The sequence below is a fragment of the Bubalus bubalis genome, chromosome 5, assembly GCF_019923935.1.
Source record: "Bubalus bubalis isolate 160015118507 breed Murrah chromosome 5, NDDB_SH_1, whole genome shotgun sequence".
Classification (NCBI taxonomy): Eukaryota; Metazoa; Chordata; class Mammalia; order Artiodactyla; family Bovidae; genus Bubalus; species Bubalus bubalis.
The window spans coordinates 125,378,423-125,392,583 of record NC_059161.1 but is presented as its reverse complement, the minus strand read 5'-3'; the positions used below and the strand labels follow the sequence as shown (position 1 = coordinate 125,392,583).

The window sequence follows — 14,161 nt, the reverse complement described above, 5'->3', positions numbered from 1 at the left end:
GCACCTTCAGCAGTGAGAGCACAGAGACCTACCACTGGACCAGCAGGGAATTCCCAGTTCAGTGGGTTTTAGTATCTGCACAGAGCTGGGCAGTCGTCACCACTGTCTTCAGAAACACTTTCATCACCCCCTAAAGAAACCCCCTACCTGTTAGCAGCCAGTGTCCGTTCCTCGCACACCCCAGCCCCTGGTACCCATGGCTCTGCTCTCTAGGGATTTGCAAATTGATGTGCTCTTTTTTTACATAAATAGTTTTTTAAATTTTTATTTATTTTTTAACTGAAGGATAATTGCTTTACAGAATTTTGTTGTTTTCTGTCAAACCTCAGCATGAATCAGCCATGCTGCTGCTGCTACTGCTGCTAAGTCACTTCAGTCGTGTCCGACTCTGTGCGACCCCATAGACGGCAGCCCAACAGGCTTCCCCATCCCTGGGATTCTCCAGGCAAGAACACTGGAGTGGGTTGCCATTTCCTTCTCCAATGCATGAAAGTGAAAAGTGAAAGTGAAGTCGCTCAGTCGTGTCCGACTCTTAGCGACCCCATGGACTGCAGCCTACCAAGCTCCTCCGTCCATGGGATTCTCCAGGCAAGAGTACTGGAGTGGGGTGCCATTGTCCTCTCCTGAATCAGCCATAGGTATACACATATCCCCTCCCTTTTGAAGCTCCCCGATGTGCTCTTTTTAAAGTGCTTCGGTATCGCTAGTGCCAGTGCTGTGAGGATGGATTATCTCCCATTTCACAGAGGAGAAAACCATGACTTGGGACCCCTCTGGAAACGGACTTTCCCTATTTTAAGCCTTGTGTCTCATGTCTCCCCAGAACTGGGCTGCCCTGAGGAGGATGGAAACAGTAGAAAGAGAAGAAATGAGTGGGGGGATGGAGTGGGGAGTTCCCTGCTGCAGCCCACACCCGGGGCCTCTGGGCTGGGAGGTCACTCTTAGGGGTGGGCTTGCTGACTGAAGATTCAGTGCTGGTGGACTGAGCTCAGTAATGCCTGGCCTGTGCCAGGGGCAGTACCAGCAGCCCCCTCCCACGGGAGCAGACACCTGGGCAGGCAGGTGAAGGCGGAGAGTAGCTGCCCTGAGTGGCGGGCCAAGTGGCTGTTGCCTGAAGGCTGGACGCCACCTTTTAGGAGCTCTGTGACTTTGAGCAAGTGACTACACCCGGCTGGGCCTCCCTTTCCTTCTCTGTGAATGGACCCCATCCTCAGGTCCCCACCAATGTGAATCCATGCGGGTGCTCCCACCACAGCACCCAGAAGCACAGCGCCAGGAGCTCCCTCCCTCCAGACCCTGGGCCCCAAGGAGCCAAGGCTTTGAAAGACTGGTGGCTGTCAGGCCGAGCGGGGGCCAGAGCCAGCATCCTATTTCCTGACCCTTTGAAGCCTGGCTCCTCCACTGTAAAAAGGGGCTTAATAATCATTCTTCCCTCCCTGTAAGTGGTGAGGGCTGGGCATGTGCAGTTATCAGCACCCTCTGGGCCTCAGACAGGGAAACCAGACAGGCTCCTTGTTACCCTCAAGCTGCCTTCCCTCCCAGGGCTGCTGTCATCCCGGCCTCTTTCATCTTAGACTTAATTAGCCGACAGCCCCACCCTGCAGCCTCCCCGGCAGGAGTCATCACTCCCATTTTATAGGTGGGGAAACTGAGGCACCTAGAGGGAAGTAGTGTGGGGCTGCCGCCTATGAGTCAACTGTGGAGCCGGGGCCTAGAGGAGCTGGGACTAGGTTTTCCAGCTGAACTTGTCCTTTGGGGTGGATCCACCTGGCACCCTGGACACCCAGAAAGCCTCTTCTCCAGCTCTCTCTACCCCACCACTCCCTACCACCTCTCCTCTGGAGGGCAGCGGGATGGGAATAGGGAGGGGCCTGCCAAGCCTGGGGCAAGGAGAGAAACCAGTTGGGGGCAGCTAGAATGGGGGCTCAGGCCTGTTTCATCTTCAAAGCAGGCTAATTAGAGCCTGGGGCGTTTCTCAGACCGGTGGGCTGTGGGTGTGGGGTCTGGACACCTGCGGTTCTGTGCCCTGGAAACCGGAGGTCAGTGGGGCCTCTGCAGCCTGGAGCCCGGACCCAGGAGAGGCTGCTAGGTGAGCCCCCGGCTCAGCCTCCTGAGTGCCCCCAAAGAGCCCTGGTCCAGCCCTCTGGAAGTCAAGGTACTGGGCTCCGGCACTGCTTGACCCCAGATCTGCGGCGTAAGGCCTCAGTCTCCCGGTCCGTGCTAAGCGTCCTAGGAGCCCCGAGACCCGCCGGGCCTTGCCACTCCGCACGTCTGCATCCCGTTGTCTTCCTGCTTCATTGCAGCTGGTGACTTGGCCCCGCCGGCTTTACCCTAGCCGACCGTCCGCACGGCCTCCGGCAAAGGTCAACAGCTTCCGCCTGCCTCGTTCCGGCGCCGGCTCCGCGCCCCCAAGCCGAGCGGGTGGGGGGCCCGGGGCTGGCGTCGGGGAAGCGAAGCCAAGTCCTGCGGTGCCTGCCTGACCGGTTCCGCCAGGCCCGCGGCCGCCCGGGACTGCACCTCGCACACCCCCCAGCGGCCACACCGAGAGCCCCAAGTACTCATGATCCACTTCACCCCGCGAGCCTGCGGGCGCTGGACTAGGGTGCGCTGCACCCAGGCGCCGGCGCGGGGCGCGCGGGTTGCCATTCTCGGCATCCCGGCAGGCGCGCGGGCCCCCGGCCGCTGGCCACCTGAGCTCCCCGAGACTGCAGTCGGCGCGCCCACGGGGACCCGGGCACCGGGAGCCCGGGCCCACCCAACTCCACCGCCTCTGCCTGGGCCTGCGGCGGTTTCGGGGAAGGGGGGCCTGCGCAGAGCGGGACAGTTACTCAGCTCCAGCGAAACCGGCGAGTCGGCACCTGCCGGCCGGGAGGGCGGGGGAGGTGTTGGCCCCGTTACGGCCCCGCCCCCGCGCGGGGCCCGCCCCGTCTCGGCCGCCCACGCGCCGCGCGCCCCGCCCCGCGCCGCCAGCCCGGAAGGAGCCGGTCGGCCCTAGCGCCAGCGTCAGCTGAGTCAGGCAGGGTGAAAGGGCTGGCCCGTTACCGCGGGCGCCGGGGGCCGGGGCGGTGCTGTGGTTTCGGTGCCGGTTGCGGGCAGGTGGCCTAATGAGCTCTCGGCACGCACCCCGCGCCAGCGGCCCGCCCGGCGCCCCCGCCCTTGCTCCCCGCGCTCTTACGCCGCGGGGACCCTAGCGACCCGCCCCAGCGTCACCCCCGAAGCCTCTGGGTTTCATCTCGGGACCCGGGTGCGGGGTTCCCGCTGGTGTCTGAGGGCGGCCCCTTCGGGGTCCGCGCAGCGGCTCGCCCGCCCTCTAGCGGCCCTGGGCCGCACGTCTGACCCTCCTCCCTCGCCTCTCTGCAGGGATCTGTGTGCCCGACCATGGGGCCCCTCGGCCGGGAAACCTGGGCCCAGCGCCTGGGCACCTTCCGGGCCAGCCCGTCCGCCTTCATGGCAGGTCCCGAGGGTGAGGATCTGGGTCGTGACCTGCTGAGCGACTTGAGGAGTGAGAAGCTGAGCGAGCCGATGAAGGTAGGCCCCCCTGCCCGAGCCCTGGTCCCAGGTGTTTATCCCAGCCCACCGTGTCCTGACCCTCAACTTCGTGATGCCCACCCCACGCCCTTCCCCATCTCCAGGTTGCCCTGCTGGCTCTGAGCTTGGAGTACCCAGCCCAGCTGTGGCCGGACGCCGCTGCAGCCGAAGCAGCCGCCACGTCTCTGTTGGACACTCTGGTCCTCCTACCCCCGCGGCCCTCAGCTCTGCGGCGGCCCCTGCTGCTGGCGGCCACCTCAGCCTTGGCGGCAGGAGGTGCGCTGAGCCCCGCCTCGGGAGCCTCCGGTCGGCTCTTGCCCCTCCTGCTGGGCTTGGCCTCGGGTCGCGATCTGGGGCGAAGCTTCGGCCCTGCCTCGGAACAGCGCCCCCTTCAGGCCACAGCGTGGGAGTGCCTGCGGGAACTGGAGAGCTGCCGGCCCGGGCTGCTGGGGGGCTGCCTGGGGCTGCTGCGGGCCCTGCTGGGACGCGAGGGCCCGGCCCAGCCCCTCAGCCTGCTGCTGGCACTTGCTCTGCGAAACGCCTTGGTGATACAAGCCAGGGCCGGGGCTGGCCTGCAGGGCCTACTCACGGCTGGGGAGTCTTCCATGGAGGGTGGTCCCTGGAACTGGACGCTAGCTGAGGAGGGTGAGGTCCACCTTCAGCCCCAGGCACCCAGTTGGCCGGCGGCTGAGGAGGACGAGTGTGGCCTTGCGGCGCTGGAGCTCAGTCCTGAGGAGGCCCGGGAGCTGCGGGCCACTGTGGCCCAGCTTCTGGACGCCTCCTACCTGCTCACTCCTGTGGCCCAGGCCCAGCTTCTGTGGCTCCTGGGCTGGGCCCTGCGGGGTCTTCGGGGACAGCCACCAGTGCTCTTCAAGCCACAGCTGGTACGGCTGCTGGGCACAGCCCAGCTGACACTGCTGCACGCCATGCTGTCTCTGAAGGCGGCCTTCGGCGAGGCCCTGTTCACAGCCCAGGACGAGGCCTTGCTGCTTCGCCGGCTCACCTTGGCTGCTCAGCACCCGGCCCTGCCGCTGCCCACCCATCTCTTCTACCTGCACTGTCTCTTGAACTTTCCTGAGAACTGGCCGCTAGGACCCACAGGTGAGGAGGCCGCCCCACTGTTGTTGGGGTCCCAGCTCTGCCGTGGCCTCCTGCCCAGCCTCCTGCATGAGCCGATGGCCCTCCTGGCCCGCCTGCACCTGCTGTGTCTGCTCTGTGTGGAAGACGAAGAAAAGGAGGGAAAGGGCCAGGATCGGAGTCCCCGGCACTATCTGGAGGAGCTCCTGGCTGGCCTGCGGCAGAGGGCGGCCCTGGATGGTGGCCCCCGGGCCTTGGCTACTCTCTGCTTCCAGGCCTCATACCTAGTTGCTCACTGCCTGGCTGGGCAACCTGTGGTACTGACACCTTTGACCCAGGGACTGGCCCAGTTGTACCGAACCCGGCCTGCACTGGCTCCCCATTTCGTAGATCTCTTGGATCACGTGGGCCCTGAGCTGCAGGAACCCTTGCGGGTGGCCTTGCGGCAGGAGGTGGTGTCCAGGCCAGGCAGAGAGGAGGCCCTCCGTTGGCACCTGCAGATGCTGGCCAGGGTGGCAGACGGGGATGCCCAGAGTGCCACCCTCAGCTTTCTGCGGGCTGCAGCCGCCCACTGCACGGACTGGGGCCTCCAGCAGGCCCTGCTGCGGGTCTGCCGGGCCCTGCTGCGGGCAGGTGTTGGGGGAGGCCTGGCGGATTTGCTGCAGGAGCTGGCCAGGCAACTGGAGGACCCTGATGGGCAGGACCATGCGCGCCTCTACTACATCCTCCTGGCCCACCTGGCGGGGCCCAAGCTGGGGGTGACCCTGGGCCCCTCCCTTGCTGCACCTGCACTAGCTTCCTCACTGGTGGCTGAGAACCAGGGCTTTGCTGCAGCGCTGATGGTGCAGGAGGCTCCGGCCCCGATTCGGCTAAGTGTGGGCCCTCGCAGAGCCGAGGGCGCGGTCCCAGTACTGCGGCTCCAGGTGGAGGTGCTGGAGCCAGTGTATTCTCTGGAGCTGCGCTTCCGTGTGGAAGGACAGCTCTACGCACCCTTGGGGGCTGTCCATGTGCCCTGCCTGTGCCCCGGCCGCCCCACCCGCCCTCTGCTCCTGCCTCTGCGGCCCCGACGCCCAGCTCCCGCGAGACTGGCTGTGCGTGCCCTGTATAGCACAGCCAGTGGCCTCACCTGCCACGCTCACCTGCCACCCCTGCTTGTGACCTTCGCTGACCTCTTCCTGCCTTTCCCCCAGCCCCCTGAGGGGGCCCAGCTGGACTTCTTTGAGGAGCTCTGGGACTCCTGCCTACCGAAGGGCGCCGAGAGTCGCTTGTGGTGCCCTCTCGGGCCAGAGGGGCTGGAGGCCTTGGTGTCCCGCCACCTGGAGCCCTTTGTGGTGGTGGCCCAACCCCCCGTCAGCTACCTTGTAGCCATCCGTCTGCCCCCGGACTCGAGGTTGCTGCTGCGGCTGGAGGCAGCCCAGGCGGACGGAGTGCCTGTGGCCCTGCGGACTGACGCCTGGGCCGCGCTGCCCCTGGCGGGGGACTACCTCCGTGGGCTGTCAGCGGCTGCCTGAGCCCCGGAGCCAGGCTGGGGTGCGGGTGCAGGACTGTGGCCTTTGCAGGCTTTTGCCCAGGAAGGGCTTCTGAGAACCAGGACACAGCGCTGTGGCTCCTTTCTTTAAAACACACAAAAAATTACATTTGCTAACAGCACTGACTGGTTTGTTTCCTTTGGGGACCTGATTGGGGGCAGGCATCTGGGATGGGGATCAGAGGCTCTAGGAGAGCTTCCAAGCTATGAAACCCCCAGACTGCAGGGCATCAAACTTCCTTCCTGCCCAGATATGCCTGGCATTGTCTAGAATCCCTGCCCAGGAGGTAGAAGAAAAAAAAAAGCCACATCTTTGCTTCCCAGAGAGGGAAAACCCTTGCCCCAACCACCCAGCAACTTAGGAATGGAAATGAAGCTGAGCTTGGACCTGACCTGTGAGCCAGTGCTTTTCAACTCCAGAGCTTTGCAAGGTCCCTACACCCCGAGCTTCGTTTAGCTAGGATGGTGGACCAATGGGAGAAGCAGTGAGAGGAAGCTGCAGCAGCCTGGTGGTCCCTGCTCTAGGGAAGGGGTTCCTAGGCTGTGTTAATTGGAGCCAACTCGGAAGGATCTGGTAGTAAGGTTTGGGGGCTGATGGAACGGACCTCCCATGATCTGGGCTGAAATGAGGATGACTGCCTCACTGCCGCCTTCCAGGCTCCTCAGTCCATGGGATTCTCCAGGCAAGAATACTGGAGTGGGTTGCCATGCCCTCCTCCAGGGGAAATTCCCGACCCAGGGATAAGCCCATTCTGTGGACCTAAGAATCTTGCCAGGTAAGGAGACAGTTCCCCTAGTCCTCTTTCCAAATATGCAAGATACTTAGAGTTCAGATGTATTGAGGCCAACTCTGCTACTAGTCACCAAGCTGTTTTCCGCACACATTGCCTCACTTCATCCTTGCAACAGCTCAGCAGGGCCCCACAGATGAGGAAATCTGTAGGCCAGAGGGGTTGAGTGATTTTCCTACAGTCACCCAGCTGGTTGGAAATCATGTTTTGTCATCGTGGAGCAGGTTTCCATTACCACAGGGCCGCGTCCCCACCCCTCCCTGCCCTGGATGTCCCCCAGAGGCTGCAGGAGCAGCAGTCGTGAGTGCTGGGTGGAGAATGGCCAGAGGCTTGGGCCCTACTGCTCTGGGGAAAGGGGCTCTTTGGCCCCTGCCTCTTGGGCACCCAATCTTCCCCTCCTGTTTGGGGTGGGCGAGGGAAGGAAAGAAGGGCTGTTGCAGAGCTGGTCAGGAGGAGGTCTGTCCCAAGCTGGAGCTGCTGCAGTAACTTGACATGTGATCTGGGCAAGCCGTTGCCAAACCAGTAAGTGTTCAGTTCCAGGAAACAGAAGCCAAGTCTGCCAGTGTTGAAGAGTGTCTGGAGTAGGTTAGAGCTTGGACTAGGGAAGAGACTGGAAGTTGTCTATAGGATTTTTGAAACACGACCTTTGAAACACGTCAATTCTGGGGACCAAAGAGGTGGAAGGGAAGGGATTATGCTTTGGCATTTGAGTATAAAAGGGGAAACAAATGGAGAAATTTCACGAGTTCTGCAAGACAAAAGAACAAGATCAGAGGACCCACGCTCCTCCCCCGCTCAAAACAAACAAATCCTTTGAAGTGTCTGGACTTTTCAGTGTTGACAGAAGAGGGCGCACTAAACTAGGGCTCTTAAAAAATACCCAGCCCCACAGGACAGAACAAGAAAAAGATTAACAAGTTCATACAGAGTTATTGCAAAATAAGAGAAAACGAATTTCGTGACATATCTATGAAGCCCAACTCACACACATTCCTGAACAAAAACATCCAGGAAGCAAAAGAAAGCTGTAATATAACACTCAGAACTAAAACAAGCATTTGAAAGCATGCAAAGCCACCTAAGAAATTTAAAAAGCCAAGACGAAATGAAGAGAGAGTTGATTGAACTGGAGGCAGGAGGTAAGCAGGTGGAGTTCATTCCGTGTGGGCAGAAACTCCAAAAGATCAATAGGACAGTTGAGAGAGGAGGCTGGATGGGCCCTGCCCAGATAAAATATAAAAGAGATCCCATATTTCTCATTCTTGAAGTCAAAGGGACCTTCCTGACTAGAAAGCTCCTTGGAGATCCAAAGGGGAGTGATGCTAAGGCTACCTTCCAGGCTACCCACTGGAATCCACTTTGGCTGAGATGTGAGTGGACACAAGAGAGGATCCTGAGATATACCACAAACGGACTCAGAACCACACAAATCGAAATGATGGATCAAAGGAAACCCAGAAGAAATGCCCCATAAAAGTGATTCAAACTCCCATCAGGTGCTACTGTCTTTCTGAGCCCACCTGAGTGTCTATGCACACGTACCATTCTCATTTCCTCCTAAAAAACACTTCACTTGTTTCACTACTTTCTGTTTTTGTGGGAATCCATTTCTGCAAAGCTAAAGGGCCAGGGCCTTGTCATTGACCACTGCTTGTGTGGCTAGGATTCAGCTCTTGCTGACATGGCCCGACCTCAATCTCTGACCGGGAACTGAAACCCTGCTTCAAGCCACTGAAAGTGGAGGCCACCCGAGATCAAACTCAGGAAAGAAATGGAAGAAACAGACAAAATTAACTAGAACTAAAGATTACATTATAAGATGCTTGCAGAACAGACTCAAATAAAAATATGATAAGTGGCATTGAAGAAAGAAAAACAAGAGAATGAAAATGAGATAAATACATAGAAGGGGTCAGAAGGAAGTAACGGAAACAGAAGATAGTCAAAAAGGAAACACATTTGTATTATTGGAGTCCCTGGAGAAAAACTAAACAATGAACCAGAAAGTGTAGTCGCTCAGTTGTGTCCGACTCTTTACCACCCTGTGGACTGTAGCCTGCCAGGCCCCTCTGTCTCTAGGTTTCTCCAGGCAAGAGCACTAGAATAGGTTGCCATTCCCTTCTTCAAGGGATCTTTCCAACTCAGAGATCAAACCTGGGTCTCCTGCACTGCAGGCAGATTCTTTACTGTCTGAGCCACCAGGGGAACCAGAACTGGTATTTAAGACTATAATCTAAGAAAACTTTCCAAGAAAAAAAAAATCTGCACATTCAAAGGGCCCACTGGGAACCTTGGGAAATTTAACCCAGAATGACCAACTTTAGGAGTACGTCAAGGCTGTATATTGTCACCCTGCTTATTTGACTTCTATGCAAGGTACATCATGAGAAACGCTGGACTGGAAGAAGCACAAGCTGGAATCAAGATTGCCGGGAGAAATATCAATAACCTCAGATATGCAGATGACAACACCCTAGTGGAGGAAAGCAAAGAAGAACTAATGATGCAGGGAGGGATTGGAGGCAGGAGGAGAAGGGGACAACAGAGGATGAGATGGCTGGATGGCATCACTGACTCAATGGACGTGAGTCTGAGTGAACTCCAGGAGTTGTTGATGGACAGGGAGGCCTGGCGTGCTGCGATTTATGGGGTCGCAAAGAGTCGGACACGACTGAGCGACTGAACTGAACTGACTGAACTATCAATTTTGAGACATATCCTCACAAAACAGATTTCAGAGTTTTTTTTTTTTTAAGTTTCCAAGATCTCTAGGCAGAAAGAATGAATAACTTACAAAGGCAAAAGAATTAGAAGGGCATTAGACTTTTCGGACAGGGAGGCCTGGCGTGCTGCAATTCATGGGGTCGAAAAGAGTCGGACACGACTGAGCGACTGAACTGAACTGAGACTTTTAAAAACTGATGTGGAAAGCAGCACAACAATGCAACAGTATTTTTAAACTGTGAAGAGAAATAAACAAATGCCCTGTTTGAGGAAGACTTTAACATCCTTTAATCAGTAACTTGACAGATCAAGCAGGCAGAAAATCAGTAAGGATGTAGTTGAACTGAGCAGCACCATCAATCAACTGGATTGAATTATAGAATGCTTCTATAGATGATGGAACATTTATAGATTACAGAATATTGTATCCAACAAGGGCAGAATACATGTTATCAAGGCACATGGAACATCCACTGTGACAGACCACATTTTGGGCCATAAAACAGACCTTAACAGATTTAAAAGAATACACATTTGCTCTTGAATCACAATGGAATTTCAACAGAGAAAAGCAATGAAACCAAAAGCTGGTTCTATGAAAAGATCAGTAAAATTGATAAGCATCTAGCCAGGCTAACTAAGAAAAAAAGAGAGAAGACACAAACTACTAATATCAGAAATAAAAGAAGGGTCACCACTATTGAGCCCATGGACAGTAAAAGGATAATAAATATTATGAACAATTGTATGCTCACAGTCTGATAACTTACATGAAATAGACCGATTCCTCAAGTGACACAAAGTAACAAAATTTACACAAAGGAAAAAAAATAACCCTTACACATGGGAAAATAAAAGATTTGCATAGAGCTATCTCTAGAGAAAGTGAATTAATAATGACAATAGTTAATATTATGTTCTTAATATATAATTAAACTATAATATGTGAGATGGGTTAAACTAGATAGGAGGAATCCTTTCACAATGTACATATATATCAATTCATCATGATGTACACTTCAAATATTTTCTAATTTTTTTGTCAATTATATCTCAGTAAAGTTGAAAAAAAATCTCTTGAAAGACAACAAAAAATAGTGAAAACCTCCTAAAAAAAAAAAGCAACAGGCGAGATAGTTCCCTGGTGAATTCTACTTGTGAAAAAAAAATTGAGAAAGAACAATAGCAATTCTTTACAATCTCTTTCAGAAAATATTAATAGAAGCAGAGGGAACAACACTTCCTAACTCATTCTCTGAGACCAGCATTATCCTAATACCAAAACCGGATAAAGACATCACAAGAAAGGAAAATTACAGAACAATATCACTCTGGCATAGGTACAAAAATCCTCCGCAAAATATTAGGAAATTGAATTCAGTATACTTACATGTATGCCAATACTTTAGAAGAGTAAACAACAGAAAAGTAAACTAAAATATTTAAAAAGTTATGTAGGGCAGGAGAGAACAGGTTAGAGAGAACAGGGATAGACACTGCTGCTGCTGCTGCTAAGTCGCTTCAGTCGTGTCCAACTCTGTGCAACCCCATAGACGGCAGCCCACCAGGCTCCCCCGTCCCTGGGATTCTCCAGGCAAGAACACTGGAGTGGATTACCATTTCCTTCTCCAGTGCATGAAAGTGAAAAATGAAAAGTAAAAGGGAAGTCGCTCAGTCGTGTCCGACTCTTAGCGACCCCATGGACTGCAGCCTACCAGACTCCTCCATCTATGGGATTCTCCAGGCAAGAACACTGAAGTGGGGTGCCATTGCCTTCTCCGGGGATAGACACTAGGTTTCTCTAAATATATCTTTGTAGTTTGACTTTGGAAATGAAAATAATCAACAAAGTAAAACTAAATCTTTTAAAATCTATCTCTAAAAGTCAAAAGTCATGAAACAAATGGGCCTAACTTTTTATCCAACTGGTAGCATAATCATAGAACTTAAAAGCAGTAAACTGATTGTACATCCTAGTGGGATATATCTTAAGGACAAAAAGAACTACAAAAAGAATTTTTTAACTGGTAATCACATTGTTAGTTGTAGTGTTGCTATTTTATTGAGACTATTGTGTATGTAATGTGAAACAAGGCTGCAGAGAACTGGGATGTTTCATGTGGGAGAAAAAGATACCAAGGTAAGAGCAATGAGGTTAGTAAAACCCCTCTGTTATTGTTCAGTCGCTAAGTTGCGTTCAATTCTTTGTGACCCCATAGACTCTAGCCCACCAGGCTCCTCTGTCCATGGGGATTTCCAGGCAGGAATACTGGAGTGGGTTGCCATTTTCTTCTCTAGGGGATCTTCCCAGATCAGAGATCAAACCTGTGTCTCCTGCGTTAGCGGGTAAATTCTTTACCACTGAGCTACCAGGGAAGCCCCCAAAACCCTGTAATCCTAGATATAATAGCATAAAATCATGATGTATTTTCTTTTTGAAAAAGACAAATACATATTTTCATGGAAACATTTAGAAATGTCCACTGAAAACATCCAGCAGTCATGAGCACATCTAGTGTCAAACTGAATTAGTAAATATCACTTCTTAGTAAAAGGAACCAAGGATCCTTGGATGAGTCCAAGTCTGGAGCAGGAACTGTTTTCAAGACAACCCAAGAATATCTTGTGGTTCTGTGAAACAAGGAAACCTATAAAAGTCTACTTTGTGTTGTTGCTTAGATGCTAAGTAGTGTCTGACTCTTTGCGACCCCATGGACTGTAGCCTGCCAGACTCCTTTGTCTTGCCTGGAATTTTCCAGGCAAGAATACTAGGGTCACATCAAAAGACTCAGAAGCTCACTTGAAGAGGTTCCCACTAGAAAAAGGTGGGACAATTTCAGGATCAATGAGAATAACAAACACAAGTAACTGGAGCATTCAAAATGTTAAAAATACATTATTTAATAATAATACTCACAAAAAAAAAAGTCACCATGGAAGCATGCCAGGGAAACAAGTCATTTCAAAAACTGAGAAACAGAAGGAAAGTATCGAGCAATACTAGTGCCTTGCTTATACTCACTGTACCAAGGGGGAACCAAATAGTTGATATGGGGAAGTTTTCCTTTTAGAAGTAAATGTCATCTGGTCCCATCACTTCATGGCAAATAGATGGGGAAAAAGTGAAAACAGTGACAGATTTTATTTTCTTGGGCTCCAAAATCACTGCAGACAGTGACTGCAGCCATGGCACTTGCTCCTTGGAAGAAAAGCTATGACCAACCTAGACAGCATATTAAAAAGCAGAGACATCACTTTGCTGACAAAAGTCTGTATAGTCAAAGCTATAGTTTTTCCAGTAGTCATGTATGGATGTGATAGTTGGACCATAATGAAGGCTGAGTACCGAAGAATTGATGCTTTCAAACTGTGGTGCTGGAGAAGACTCTTGAGAATTCCTTGGACAGCAAGGAGATCAAACCAGTCAATCCTAAAGGAAATTAACCCTGAATATTCATTGGAAGGACTGATGCTGAAGCTCCAATTCTTTGGCCACCTGATGTGAAGAGCTGACTCACTGGAAAAGACCCTGATGCTCAGAAAGATTGAGGGCAGAAGAAGAAGGGGACGATGGAGGATGAGATGGTTGGGCAGCAACACCGACTCAATGGACATGATGAGTTTGGGCAAACTCCGGGAGTTTGTTAAGGAGAGGGAAACCCGGTGTGCTGCAGTCCATGCAATCTCAAAGAGTTGGACACAACTTAGCCACTGAACAGCAAGAATAAAGTAAATGAAGAAGAGATGTGAACTTAGAATACCAGTTTTGCAACCGTAGTGAATTGAAACAGCTGGGCAATGATCGTCCAGGGCTGCTAGCTTCACAGAAAAAGGGAAACATGAGGTATTAGGTCCCTCCAGATGGAAAAGCACACTGCCTTCCTTGAAGCAGTCTTCCTCAGCCCCCCCCCAAATCTGATGAAGCTTCTATATCTAATTACTAATTTATAGGAAATAAGGGCAGATAAACATAACATTATGAGAAAGCAACCACTAAAATCCAGACTATGGGAAACTTAACAGAACCAAAAATGTAAAGATAAATCAAACATCTACTTCCAAATTAAAAAACCCTTATAGAGAAGGAAATGGCAACCCAGTATTCTTGCCTGGGAAATTCCATGGACAGAGGAGTCTGGTGGGCTACAGTCCATGGGGTCACAAAAGAGTCAAACACGACTTAGTGATGGAAACAACAACAAAAGCTAATACAACATTGTAAAGCCAGTCTACTGCAATAAAAAAAAAATTGATAAAAAAAACCCCTTAGTAGTACAGCTTTAACAAGATATATATAAACAAGTTGAAAAGCAACTTGAGTATTGGTGAAATTCCCATGAAAATGTCAGGAAAAAGGAAAAGATGTCTGTTGATGTGCTAGAAAAGAAAACATGTGATGTAATGAGGGAGTAAAATGATCATGATCATTATTTGAAAGTGAGATGATTAATTCTGGGAGACCCAGGAAAGAAAAGAAAACTATTAGGAAAAATTTTTAAATTCTAGATATATG

At 52.3% G+C, this 14,161-nt stretch overlaps 1 protein-coding gene across 1 annotated transcript; it reads left to right on the top strand.

The window, feature by feature from the left end:
- Nucleotides 1–2,988: 2,988 nt before the first annotated feature.
- On the top strand, nucleotides 2,989–6,255 carry AP5B1 (adaptor related protein complex 5 subunit beta 1). The gene is made up of 2 exons (XM_006056454.4): nucleotides 2,989–3,528; nucleotides 3,633–6,255. The coding sequence occupies exons 1-2, from the start codon at nucleotides 3,379–3,381 to the stop codon at nucleotides 6,114–6,116; spliced, it is 2,634 nt and encodes an 877-aa protein (XP_006056516.3). The 5' UTR covers nucleotides 2,989–3,378; the 3' UTR covers nucleotides 6,117–6,255.
- The last annotated feature ends 7,906 nt before the right edge of the window (nucleotides 6,256–14,161 follow it).

Bases quoted from the DNA above. Each gene is read 5' to 3' on its own strand.
- AP5B1 (XM_006056454.4), top strand. From the start codon at position 3,379: ATGGGGCCCCTCGGCCGGGAAACCTGGGCCCAGCGCCTGGGCACCTTC. The intron at 3,529-3,632 runs GTAGGCCCCCCT...CCCCATCTCCAG, and splicing joins AGCTGAGCGAGCCGATGAAG to GTTGCCCTGCTGGCTCTGAG.